The 14,348-nt window shown below is 41.1% G+C and overlaps 1 protein-coding gene across 2 annotated transcripts in view; it reads right to left on the reverse strand.

The window, feature by feature from the left end:
* Positions 1–14,348, reverse strand: part of ndst3 (N-deacetylase/N-sulfotransferase (heparan glucosaminyl) 3) — a 45,418-nt gene that overhangs the window by 19,789 nt on the left and 11,281 nt on the right. For both annotated transcript variants that reach the window (XM_084342436.1, XM_084342437.1), the window contains exons 3-6: positions 12,655–12,742; positions 10,685–10,839; positions 8,420–8,605; positions 768–896 (exon numbers count right to left, since the gene is read on the reverse strand). In XM_084342436.1, the coding sequence (XP_084198562.1) occupies positions 768–896; positions 8,420–8,605; positions 10,685–10,839; positions 12,655–12,742 (558 nt within the window). The remainder of the gene's footprint in view (positions 1–767; positions 897–8,419; positions 8,606–10,684; positions 10,840–12,654; positions 12,743–14,348) is intronic.

Here is a 14,348-nt window from a genome sequence, read left to right on the forward strand (position 1 = left end):
TAGATTGGGTTGTTGTGCAAAGCTGCACTTGACTCTATGATGTTCGCTGAGTTCTGACAGCTCCTCTAGTTCAGCACTCCCCTACCTGACACTTCAATACAGCCTACTGCTGATCTACGAGCAGCGCCGTGCGTGTCGGAGCATGTGCACGTGTGCTGTCGGAGTCAGACAGAGATTGTTTGGGGATAATTCCTGGGAATTTCGACGCCTACCTTGGACTGTGTGCCTGTACGCACATGTGAGCACGTGCGCGTGAATGAGCATCTTAACTGCTGGCAAAGCCTAATTCTGTTCCTTAATTCAAAGGAGAATCGAGTTGAGTTGACATACACAGCAGGGGTAAGCGAGAGGGGGAGGACGCGGTGTGTGTGATTGTGCGTGTGCACGCGTGTGTGAGTGTGTATGTGACAGCAACCCCCCTGTGGTGAGACCTAATTTAAAGTGGGGAGATGAACACAACTCCACTGTGAGAAGCAGCCCCTGACAGGAAAAGAGACAGACACACACGCGCACACACACGCGCGCACACACACTCACACACACTCGCACAAAGCAAAAAAACGAAAATGAACCAGACACAGAGGAAGTTACCTCTACAGAGAAAGCGGTAAACCCAGTTTGCACCTCTTTAAGGTGCAAAAATCTAAATAGAAAGTAGCAGTCCTTCCAATCTCTCACTTTCTATATCTGTTTGAATGTGCAAGTGTGTGTTTGATTGTGTGCATGTGTGTGTGTGTTTTTGTTTGCGCATGGTGTCTCTGACTCACTGGATTGAGTAGCACAGTGAGAAACAGCTCTCCCCCACGGATGCTTTTGTCCAGTTCTTTAGGTCCACCGGGGTATTCCTTATAGTAGATGGTGTGAGTAAACAAGCCACACGTCTGACGAGGCAGCACCTACACACAAGCACATACACAAAAAAAAAAGAGGATTGGTTAATGTCTTTCATATCTTCAGCTCACACAGGAATAAACAAATGGTTTTTGACAGTCAATAAGCAAAGTATGATGAGCAGGTATTAAGAAGATTTTCTCAGACATAAAAGCATTTACGAGCAAATATGATAATCTGTTGTTTTCAATGACTTATTAAAGACGTCTCCTCTGACTTAGCAATGCACTCCTATAATATTGTAGTTCTCATGATGGATGGTTTAAGCCACAAAGCATCAAAATCGATGCAGCAGAACCAGAATTATTTCCTTTTTTTTATTCAGTGCACTCTTCCTTATGAAAACCTACATTACCCACAATGCAACGCATACACCAATAGTTTCTTTGAAGATTTAGGCATGTTGTGCTTGTAACAGTCAATGTAAGCTCAAGCTGCTGGCCTCAAGCAGAGAAGAGGAGTTCACCAAAGAGTCTGGTAAGCACACTTCTTTGTAACTCCACACCTCCACTTTGTTTTTGTTCTCAAACTTGCTGTTTTCAAGTGACATCACTTGAAGACTACCATTACCAGACTTTGTGCATCTCCCTCTGGAGCCACAAAAGGCTTTACACAACTTTGTCACACATGCAGTAGTACTCCCCAAGACCTGTAAACACACTTTGATGTGTAAAATCTTTGGAGTTCCCCTGTAAGTGGCATATGAACCCTCTGTGATTCGATGCTTTGGGATTAAAACAGTCAGTTCTGTGTAAAGTTTTTCAAAGAGTGATTACTCACCTATTTCAAGGCCGACGTACAAACAAACCAGGTACAAAGATGACATAAAATAACAAAAATCATCCGACTAGCGGCATGAAAGATGACAGATGGGAGGATGAACTGTACAGCTACAGAGTCGTGCTTGTCTACAGAGAAGCAGACAGCAGAGCGGGTCAGGAATATCCCTCTGTTGTGTCATCCAGCATGTGGTAATGACACCTATCACAGGTGCCAATTCTACAGATGTTTCAAGTCATATCCTTGTAGAGTGTAAAAAACCTTTTTCACAGCAGCTATTTTTACTAATCATGAGATAAAAAGGTGTAATACATACACAATGATCTGCTTAATGTGGGTGTTCAAGCTCTAGGACACTAGTATCCTGCACGCTGGCTCATTTGCTCCCCTTACTGGGACACTTGGAGCCGTCATTAAATGTTATTAGGTCCACCTTGTCTTTTCTGTAATGACTTGTCAACATGTCTCCTGTAAAAAGGTCTTCAAGAGTCAAATTAGGGTTGTAAGAGGACACACTGTCCAACCAAGATAACCTCACCACAGCAGCAGAGACCTGGTTTTCATGCAGATGAAGTTAAAGGGACAGTTCACCTCCTAATAAAAAATACATATTTTTCCTTTTTCCTGTAGTGTAATTAATCCATCTAAATTATTTTGGTGTGAGTTGCCGAGTTTTGGCCAACTAGATGTCTGCCTTCTCTCGAATATGACTGAATTAGATGGCACACGGCTTGTGGTGCTCAAAGCGCCAAAACACTACTGTCTCTCTCCAGAAATCACAACACAGTTACTCAAGATAATCCACAGATTTTGTTGTGAGCAGTTTCATGTCGGAACTATTTATTTCTATCGAGCTACCACCAACAACCATATCACTGCGCAGAAGGACGCATCTCCCCATGGACGCGAGGCTGGCTAACTGGGATAGCTACTGTAACATTATATCCCAAAGAGGACGCCATTTTTGTTTACATCCTGCTCTGTCACGAGCACAAGCCTCTTGTCATTCGAAGCTTGGTTGGTTGGCAGTGTTGGGGGTAATGTGCTACAAAAGTAACGCGTTACAGTAATATATTATTATTCACCCCAGGACAGCCCCTGGAGTATTGCAAGTGCTCCCAGGTTGGAAGGCCAATCAGCTCTGGTATTATGGAGCACAGTTTTTGCAGTGAGAGGCATCTTTTTCAGTTGTTTTCTAAATGCGGCCAAATTCAAACCATAAGGAAAATGACAATAAACCATTTTTTTTGAATAATAGTTTAAGGTTTTATAGTCAACATAGTCAAAACACTATTATCATGAATTCCACAAATGCCTGGTTGTCCTTCTGCAGATGTTTTGGTGAAAGTAAGGCAAAAGTAGTAGTAGTGTATGAATAATATTGTAATATTGTGAAGAACGTATTGCTTTCAAATCATAGTAACAAGTCATATATAATATATTACATATTAGAAGTAACTTGCCCAACACTGATAGTGGGTTTAGTTTGACAGAAAGAAAAAAGTTCCTACATGAAACTGCCCGACCAAAAGAAGGTCTGTGGATTTTCTTGAGTAACCAGGTCATGATTTCTAGAAAGAGACATTGCTGTTGAATTTTTCAAATGTCTCTAATTGCGCTTGGAGCACCACGCGCCGAGTGCCTTCTAATTCTAGTATATTCAAGAGAAGGCAGACATCTCTATGGCTGATATGCAACTCAACCCAAAATCAGTCTAGATGGATACACAGCACTACAGGTAAGAGGGAAAGTATTTATTTGTGTTTTGGGGGGGAACTGTCCCTTTAAACATTTCTGTGTCACTGTTCAATTGTTTTTCTTCCTCACCTACACCTGTTTAGTATTTTGGTGACTCACTGTTTACCAAGGCAGGAGGAGACGATAATGGATTACTTTTAATCCAGCCTCAAGCAGGTGCACCGTGCTCGCTTGGCCACGTTAATACCAAAAGCAACACCGCCACGCCCTGTGTGGGCTACATGCTCTGTGCTTTGATTGATAAAAGCTGGGTCTCCGATGTCAGTTTCTCATATTCTCTTCATCGCTACGGAGAAATGTAACAATTTTATGGTTCGATAAGGTTTTAAAAAAGTGAGAGCAACAATTGATTTAACAGCAGTGACATCATTTTTTAGCTTTAACGTTTGAATGATCAGGGAGTCTTTACAGCTCGCCTCAACTGTGGAGCAAGTATTTGTCAAAAAGACACATTTTATGCAGTAAAAAATGAAAAATAATGTTCACAAGAAGATATACACAAGAAACAGACGGCCGGTTCCAGTGTTAAACAGCTGATGAATTAATGGCTTTTTTATGAGGTAATTAAATGAATGAAATGACGAGAAGAGAAGAAGAACAGAGGAGAGGAGAAGAAGAAGGTCTTTATTGTGAACTCCTCGTGGAGCACTTCTCCGTGTGAAATAGAGAGTAAAGGCTGGAAGCGCAGATATTGGTTTATCTATAAAACACTGCAGACTCGTTCACACTCACACACACACACACACACACACGAGAAAGAGAGAGAGAGAGAGAGAGGGAGAAGGCCACCAGAGCCACAGACACTCAGCACTATTTCACCAAACCAATTATCCACAGAGCTATAGCTCAAACTGATATAGTACATTTTAAAAAGAAATACACACACACAAACCCACGCACACACATACACATACACAAGTATGCATGTTTGCGCGAGAGCACACGCACATACACAGACAGACACACATACACGGGCACAATCCCATATCTCAGTCTGATTTGTTCTGATACTGTGGGTCCAGTGGGTGGCTCTCAATCTGCTGACAGAGACACCCAAACACCAATTTTACAGCCTTAAGACAACTTCCTGTCCTCCTCGGAGCAAACAAAGATGGAGCGAGAGGCAGAGGGGAAAGAGATTAATAGACAGAAATTGCGAGAAAAATTGGAAGTGAAAAAATGTGAAAGGTAAAGAAAACGGGGGAGGCTGTGAGTGATGTCCCGGAGTAACTTCACGAGAGGTCAGGAGGCGAGATGAATTATCGGAATCTAAAAGCTCACCGCCCGGTATATAGTGAAATGATTTAAAGTTGCACGTGCAGACGCACACATACATACACACACACACACGCAAACACAGAAACTGCCTCTCAGAAAAACGTTCCGCCTGCATGAGCTAAGTTTTGAGTTCGTTCTCTTTTTCCTAGCCTCCCTTTTCTATTTAGTCAGTGCAGCATGCAGTGTCTCGGAGCGAGAGACGAGCCACTGTGCTCCCCTGTCTTAATATATTGAACAGTGACTACTAATACATATTTGTGTATTTCTACTGTTTTGTAAAAGGAATGTGATTGAACAATACCACCTGGAGGTTCACTGAATCGCTTGTGGTGTAGCTTTCACATGATTTTCATCAGCAGGTGTCGTGCTTTTCTGATTTTGATGTTCAAATGTCTTTTTTCTTTTCTGAGCACTTTCCGTCTTCAAACAATCTCATCCTAAGATACATTTAGTAGCTGTTTTTTGGAGCTCTTGATCATTTGAGCGTACCAGCTAACATTAAGGTTTCAAAATACCTTAGTTTTTTTATTTATTTCTGCCGGGGCTGGGATAGGGTATTAAGATTTTTTTTTTATCACTGTCCTGCCCTAGAATTTTTATATAACCAAAATCAAGAGTGAACTGTGAAAGTCCAACGTCTCAAGGTATGAAATTCAATAGAAAGCCATAATATAAATTTTTTGGGGACGATGACGGTGGGGTGACCTGAAGCCTAAATACCCATCGACATACATTGTCCTGAGGGTCACTGTTGGGTATGGGACTAAGTGCCATGTCATTTTAATTCACAGAGCCGGGGTCCAGCTGTCCCTCCCGGACAAGTTCATAATTACATTTTCCTCAGATAGTTAAATAGCGCTCAACTGTACTGAATATTGTTACTTTTCTAAGCGAACATGTAAACTAGCCCGCACCAGAGCAGGGCAGCCTCCCTGGAGAGTCTCTACAAGAGCGATGGGATGTTTCCCTCTAGGCATCTTCACTCTCTTTATATCCTGTCAAAACTGAGAGACCAGGAAAGCTCAGCCGATGAAAGCTCGCTCTACACGTGACCAGCACTGGATCTGATTTGCATGTGTCCTTGCTCCCCTTCCACTGTGTTTATTCCAGCCAATAAAAACTACAGTCTTGATTTTTATTTGAAAGACCGTCAGAGTGAAAACAAAAACAATATTTGGAGAGCAGCAGCATCCATCATTGGGGTCGTCGGTGAAGGATTTAATTTCATTTCAGCCTGTACTTTCTTTTCAGCTTTTCTTCAAAACAAACTTTTCTTCTTCTGTAAAACAAAAATTAGATTTTTTATTTCTGCCACTTTGTTCTTTGTTGTTTCTCCTGCTGTCTTTCTTTCTTTCTTTCTTTGTGATGTATCGTGTTGGAAAGTGTTGAATGTGCTCTTTTGTTTGGCCGCGTGTTATTTAATTCAGTGATTCATTGGCGCTTCTCAATACCTCACTATTGATAATGTATAATAACACATTATAGCCTGTCAAACTGTCGGCTTGTTATTGTATTGAAAGCAAGTAGGATTAAGTGGCTGTCTTTTATGACGCTGTGACGAGATGTCAAGAAATGAAAGCAGACTTCGAGGACTGATTAGGAAATTGACATAGCTGTCTGTTCAAATGGTTTGCTCAACACCCAAATGCAGCGGAACAACATGGACTGGTAATTTTGGTGTCAGATTTGATTGGTTCTTTTGTCAATAAGGGAGCAGTTGTGCACACTGACAAAGAGCCTGACTGACAGGTGAATGGGGGAGAGGAGGAGGAGGAGGAGGAGGAGGAGGAAAGACAGAGGGAGGGATGAAGACAACTTGCTTAGGTGGAATGAGTGACGCGAGTTTTATTCTGTTGCTGTCTCAAACAGTGACTGATGAATTATTTATTGGAGCATGAAAGTGTAAAAGTGCCCTCATTACTTGATCTTTATTCTGCGATGCACATCCCGCACATATACAAATATACAAATGCACACACACAGAAACTCTCACCCCTTTAGCCGCATTGGGAAGCCATTAAATATTGAATCAACATGGAGCTGAGCGTGCTGTGGTGAGACGAGGTCAAAGAATTCATATCACTCACACACACACACATACATACGCGTGCACACACAGAGGTTGCACACCAAGCGCAGCATTATTGATTTTCTGTTTAAGACTGCAAGAAACAATCAGCACACAATTTACTATTCAGCAAACACTTATTTGCACAAAGAGACAGTAGATAAAAACTCTTTCTCAAAGTGAGATAAAGGAAGAAAGCAGCCAAACAACAGATCCAAACAGACTTTTGTGTCTAAATGATTCTGCATTCAAGAGTCGCACAAAGAATTTACAATTCATGGTTTTAATTTCAGTCAGATGAATTAAGCAAATCACTTTCCCTACTGGCGGGCAAGGACGCTGCACAACATTGAGTGTTCGGTTTGATTCATGATTTCTGCATGATCAGTGGAGCCGTGTTCCGAAAAGCACCTGATAGCATACAAGATGCGCTTTGTTGTGATATTTATCATGCTTATCTGACGAACCTCACAGACAACAAACACATGCCTCTTTTGTGTCGGCCTGGCCAACATATTTTGTGAAATGTGTCTACAAACAGCACAAACACTGACTCTGCTCTAGGGATGCCCACAACCATCAGCTGTGGAAAGAACAGCTAAATTATTACTAACTCTAGATCTAGAAGATAAAAAAATAAAACAAATGGTACATAAACATATGAAGTAATCATGGAGATGTTTGCCTGGAAAATATAGTTTGAACTGAGGAACGTGGCAGCCGTTTTTAGCTTTCAGCGAACAGAAAAACAAGATGCTCAATAGTGAATATCCAGCAGTTAGCTTTGAATGTCGCAATCAATTTTCATCTATGTGCAGAAACATGTCAGCTGATCAAAGTGCATTTATGGATGCGGATGAGCACATTTGCGCGTGTATGTGCCTGCAGCAGTTAGAGCTGCAACGGTGCATATATTAGTCGATCAAAAGAAAACTGATCGCCAACTAGTTTGACGATCGATATTATTATTAGTTTTTTTATTATTAGTCGTTCTTTTTTAGCAAAAAAGGTCAAACATTCGTTTGTTCCAGGTTCTTAAATGTGAGAATTTGCTGCTTTTCTTTGTCAGTTATGATAGCAGATGAAGAGTCTTTGTGTTTTGGACTGTTTGGTGGAAAGAAAGAAGCATTTGGAAATTTTGATGAGCATTTTTCACAAATCTTTGATATTGCATAGAGATCCTTAAGGACACCTGGGGATATTTCTAGACGCTTTTTGAATGACATAAGCGGGTGTGTGTTCAGGAGACCTGCAGACATTTGCAGCCCTTTTTTGTGGCGACCAAAACAGCTGCTTTTCACAGAAAAGTCGGACCATCTCCAGCCAAGATCATGGTGACCAAAACAGGTATTTTAAGCCAAATCATGATGTTTACCTAACCCTAACCAAGTGGTGTTTGTGCCTAAACCTAACCAGAGCTTAAGCGCAGCCCTCAGACGAAAGAGCAATAAAAAATTCAACCGAAACAAACGTTAGTTGCGAAATAAAGAAACGTTAAGTTTTAACTTACCTGTGCTTTTGCAAAACTTACTGAGCTGACATTTATTTAGGGTTGATTGATCGATAATGGCAAAATGTGTTAGCTGCAGCCCTAGCAGCAAAGCTCACGCAGCCCTGAGGCTTTTCTTTTTGTTGTCTCCTCACCATGATGTTATTGTGGATGAAGCCCTTGCGGTAGCGGGCAGGTTTGAGGTGGGGGTACTCTTCTGTGCTGGTGACCTGGATGTTCCACACACGTCTCCAGGCCTTGTACAGCTGCAGGTGAACCGGGTAGACACCTGAGTGGTGAGGGGCCACGGCGTAGCCCATGTCCACTGGGATGTTGTGCTCCTGGGGGTGGAGGACATACATACATACACGGAAATGTGAGGGTTATATACATAAACACACGCACATTTACAACTCTGACAAAGGACATGGCAGCACATAAACACAAAGTCTGACCTTGCAGGAGAAGGTTTGTGTTTGTTACGATACCGGCCTTCGGGTCGGAAATTAAAAAAAATATATATTTTGTGTGAGCATGTGTGTGTGTGGTGAGGGTGGATGGTTGTTGGGTGCATCTCTGCAGACTGATGGTGTTGTCCTTCGCTCTGACACACACCTACACACACTGTCAAAGCTAAGCATCAGCAGTCAGGGGATGAGGGAGTGGAGTATGTATGTGTGTGTGTACAATAGAGGTTAGGGATCAGACTTTATGATCACATTCACCTTCAACGACATGAACCAGCCCCCCTTCACTGTGTTGTATGTGCCACACGACACTCCAGTGCGGTCATACAAATCATCTCCGCTCACCCACACACACACGTACTAACAAAGCAGAGGAAAAACAAGGCAGAGCAGAGCAACAAAAGCACCTTGTGGACTTAAGATTAAACAGGAGACATTAAACAGGGCTCAGGTGCGCCCATCAAAAAGTGCCCAAGTCCCTCACTGCCATATTAACAGTTTGTTTGTTTTGTTTTGGATAATTAGCACCTGGCAGTTAACTCTCTAAAAGCATTCTTGTTTCTGAAGACAGACGAAGGGCTCTTCCGCTTAAAAATATGTTCACATGCAACTAATTTGCATTAACAAATACGTTCTGCAGGACGTGTAATTCTATCCTGATTGTGTTTTTTATCAACAAAACAAAGGCATATTTATATTGCACACATCTGCAGAACATACGCTGTCAATATCGTTCATGTTTGCTCTCCCTGCGGGGCTTGGGGGAAGCTAAGATCCCTTTCAAACTGGACAAAAAACCCCACTAACACCCACTAACATCTGGCTTATGTCGTCAGTTGGAGAGGGTACAATCTGCTGTTGTTCCTGGGTCAAATGACGCTGCAGTAATGGGTATTTATCTGCTCCAGCTCCGATCGGAACTAAAACATCCGGCGGATATGTTCATAACATACCGATAACTGATAGTTACCTGCTTCTCATGGGCGATTCAGATAAGATAACAGATAATTTTACATTTTTCCATTTAAAAACAAGATCCTTTTCTGTATTCCACAGCTCTAATTTTGGAATACGCAATTGTGTTGTATTCCTCTGAAACTGTAAAAAGCATTCACATGCTTGGCTCTGAAACCTACCGTATTGTAGCGTGTAGATGATGTGCTTGTTAAGCCAATCAAAGCAATTTGGTTTCTATTGAATTTCATTATATATATTATATATAAATATACCAATATCGGGCCAATAATCTATGGGTCGATTTATTCCAATTTTCTACCTGTTTACATTAAAGCAGTGCTTGAACATCATTCATTTGGCATTAAGTCTGAATAAGAGACTGAAGTAAAAGACATTAAAAACCACAGTATCATTGTCACTGGCCTCCATCCTGCTTTCGAACGTTTTCTGGTCCGCTTGTGACACTGAATGTGACACACCAGAAAAAACAAAAACAAACAAAAAAAAAAAAAAAAACAGAAAGGCGAACTCATCGACTGGCAATGCAAGGAGGAAATGAGTCATCGCCTATTTTTAGTAGGCTTACCCGCATTGAAAAAAAACCTTAATGTAAGGGTTAATTTTGGTGTAAAAATGGGATGACGCATTTTAAACCGAACAACACATAGGACAGGATGTGAAATCCACATTCTTGTGTCTATGTCCTTTGGTGTAGGAATGTCATAATCCAAGCAGCTTTCCTATAAAACATATATTGTATGTAATGCATTTTTTTCTAAAACAGTTCCAGCAAATTTACCTGTGAACATCATGTCTTTAATCTGCTGTGGCGGGGAAATAACAATTACTAACAGCAGCAGACGTCCTTGAAGAAAACGCAATCATGGGAAGCGAGCGTGATTAAAAGGACACACAAGACGAAAGAAAGCAGCAACGGAATAGACAGCTGCAAGAAATGTGTGTGAGTGCATGTGTGTGTGTGCATGTGCTTCTCACCAGTGCAAACTCCTTGTTGAGGACCATCTGCTCCAGCAGTGAGGACTCGTTGTGGAAGAGGTGAGGCTGCATGTGGCTCCACATGTGGGGGAACCACCAGAACTCATCCACATACTTCAACAGCAAATCGTCTCCTTCATCCTCCTCAACAGTGCCTGCAAACACACACACACGCAAGGGCAAAAGGACGAGAAATGATATGTATAAATGCACGCCGCATGCAGATTGAGAGCAGATGAAAAAGTGTTGCTGCACACAACTTCTCTCCGGTGTAAGGTGAGAGCACATCACCAAGCAACTGGCTTGTTTTAAAGTTGCGTTGCTAAATAAGGTGGCAGTCAGATACCATGGTGATGAAAAGCGAAGCCATGGAAATAACAGATGCTATGGTAATATGATTTTTTCTGTGTCAGATTCCTTCTAATTATAATTAGATGTTCAGTCTCACCTCTGTTTTTCTTTTCCAGACTATCCTCCTCCTTTGTTCTCTCGCTGCAGAGTTAGACACTTTAACTAGAAAATCAATAAAATCTGTCCTTGCAACCGCAACAGAGCTTTGGATGCACGGCAATACGTCAGCCTCGCAAATATGCTTTTATCAATATTACTGCATAACTCTAAATCTGGAGATAATATGACATAATAAAAAAAAGATTGTTTTATGATGTATTATCACATATACTCAGCACAAGCTATGGCAACTACGTGGATTTGATTGGTCCCTCTGAGACCATCCCTTTGTTACAATTGTGTTTTTCAGGATTGACTTTAAGACGTCTTGACGCAGTTCATTCACATATATGTCTGTTACGGTAAATAAAGAAACATTGAATTGATTGTAATGAACAAATCTAAATTAAATCATTTCTCACTTTGCTTCCATCCTAGCAGAACATTTATTTTACAGAAATACATGACCCTACTGATCAAGTTAATTATCTGATATCAAGTTGTAAAGAGTTAGTTGATAGATGCATATATACTATGTATCAGACGTGCAACAGAAATAAAAGCAATTGGTTCTCAGTGACTGTTCTAATACAGTTTCAGTGCCATGTTTCAAATAAATAATATATATATAATATACATCATTTCTTAACTTTTTAGTAGAGCCCAACTAATACTCAATTTTTGAGGCCGATGCCAATATTAAGAAGTAAAAAACTCAGATATCAGCATACTGGCTGAGAGACACAGATTTTTGCAATGATGTGATCGGTCAATTGTGACGAAGATGTGTAACAGAGACAGGATATTTTACAGTTAAACTTTAAAGTTTATTGTCTAACATGACATCAGTGCACTGAAGCATTAAACTTTGCTGGGAATTTAATAATTAAAACTACTCCCAAGAAAGTTTTGCAGATATCGGGGCACATATAAGCCGATACCGATACATCTATGATAGGCCAACATCCGCCGATAATATCAGCAGCCGATATATCGTCAGGCTTTACTACTTAGTATTAAAGAAAGTGCTATTTCGACTTCCACATAATAATAATAGGCTTCTTTTTTGACTCAAACTAACACTGGGTAAGCCTCCTAATACATTTCTCAATTGATGGATTGCACCAACAAATGTTCATGTGAAAATTTCCATTTAAAAAATTGTTTCATCCTTCATCCTTCATCATAAGACCAACTAATAGATGAGGATGTTGTAGCGCCACAAGGGCTGCGCCTAATGTTTGAGAAAAAAAAATTTCTTAGTGTCAAAAGTGGAAGTGAAAGTTAAAATGAAAACAAATCTTATATGATTAACTTGAATGGAAACCAAAGGATAGCTTTTATTAATAATGAAGGCAAACTATTTTATCGAAGGACCTTAACCTGCTGACATTTTGAGTAAAACCCACTGAAATGAATAAAAGTATTTAATGCATGAGTCAATTCAAACAAAATACCTTTTTGTACACTGTGTATGTCTGGCACTAGCACGTTATATAAAGCATGTGAACAGAACTCACCTGTGTGGTAGAACTTTCCAGAGAAGCCCAGGTTGAAGGTGAAGTTGGAGATTTGAGAACGCAGCTGCCTCTGAGTATCGAGGAGAGCCTGTAGATTGAAAATAAATGTAGCCGTTAATTAATGTATAAAATGTGACATATATGGATGTCAATATTTTAATTGCATCATTTTCTTCTCCACCTTTGTATTAACTACTAATTTACTTCCCCGTTTTATTTATTAGTTTTATTCATTTTTGATAGATTTTTTTTTATTTGATTGATATAATTCATTTCGAACATGGACAAAAAAGAGAAAAAAATAGTAAAAGGTTTGTTTATTTATGGATTCAGTTCTTTGTTTTTTTATTTTGATTTCGGCGGTGTCAGTCCTCCGTACACACGCTCCAGTGGCTGCTTCCTTCCTTAAACATACCTCGGCCTCTGGTTTCAATACTTGAATCAGGATTTTCTCCACTTATTTAATGACTTCATTAGTTTACTGGCCTTTAAACAAAGACTCTGTAATGAGTGTTAACTAAAGAGAGTTGCACTCTCGCGCACACAGTCACACACACCGACAGTAATGCGAGTTAATGAAGGTCAGTGCATTAGTAGCCTCTGGAGGGTGGACTAATAACCCCCGCACACACTCCTCCCTACTCATCATTCTCTCCATCCATCCCTAACATTACCAAGTGAAACCCTGCATCCTCCCTTCCTCTCTCCCACTCTTCCTCCCTCCTTCGCCTCCTTTCTTCCTGATTCTCCCTCTATTCCTCCATCTTCCTGCTTCTGAGAACCTGCAGCCGCCTCTCTGCCCTCCCTTCCCCATTTGTCTTCCACCACCTCCACCCCACCCTTCTCTAAACCTCCATCTCTCCCTCGCCTGCTCCGTGAAAATGTCACATTCTCAGGAGACGGGGCTGCTCTAATTTGAAAGGAAGGCTGAAGCAGCACGGAGGAAAGATCGCTCTCTCCCCCCTTGCTCTTTCTCTCGCACTCTCCCATCCTATCTTCTTGCCACCGCTGCACTTCTCGCATACAAAAAATATTTTGTTTGTGTATGAAAGTCTTATAATTCTCTGTATATTTCAGTCAGTCTGGGTGTTTCTGCCGGGCTACGAGCCACATCTCTATTACCATTCTTTGTCATGCTGCTTTTAATCGATCCCCAGGAACCCTGCCTGATTTACGAGACCTGAGCAGCTGATGTCAGAGCAAGGAATCAGCTCCAGGCAGTTTCTCTTCACCCTCTGTACTCCACTGTGTGTGTGTGTGTGTGTGTGTGTGTGTGTCCCAAGTTAACAAATATACAGACACATGCACAGAGTGTCTTCATTAGCTCTAATCTAATGCTGTTGAAGATGGCTGCATGCTGACAGATGTGCACAGCTCCCTAATCTGATCCCCTGTCTCCTCTGTTATGACATCCTCTACATCTCCTCTACACACACACACACACACACATATGCAGGCAAACGTGTGTGGATACAAAGATTTAAGAATTAAATTAAGTTTGCAGCTGAGTGCTTTGCATTGTAACTCAATATAAACCCCCCGATGCACTTGGTCAAAATGCATTATTAACGTGTGTGCTGCTATCTGTGAGGGTCGGCGTAGGTGTGTGTCCAAGTGTGCAGTATATTAGTTTAAACACCTCATCTGTATTCTGCTAGCTAACATCCGTAGCAGAAAACAAAAGAGCCACGCAG

The sequence above is a fragment of the Pagrus pagrus genome (assembly GCF_965226575.1).
Source record: "Pagrus pagrus genome assembly, chromosome: 2".
NCBI classification, from domain to species: Eukaryota; Metazoa; Chordata; class Actinopteri; order Spariformes; family Sparidae; genus Pagrus; species Pagrus pagrus.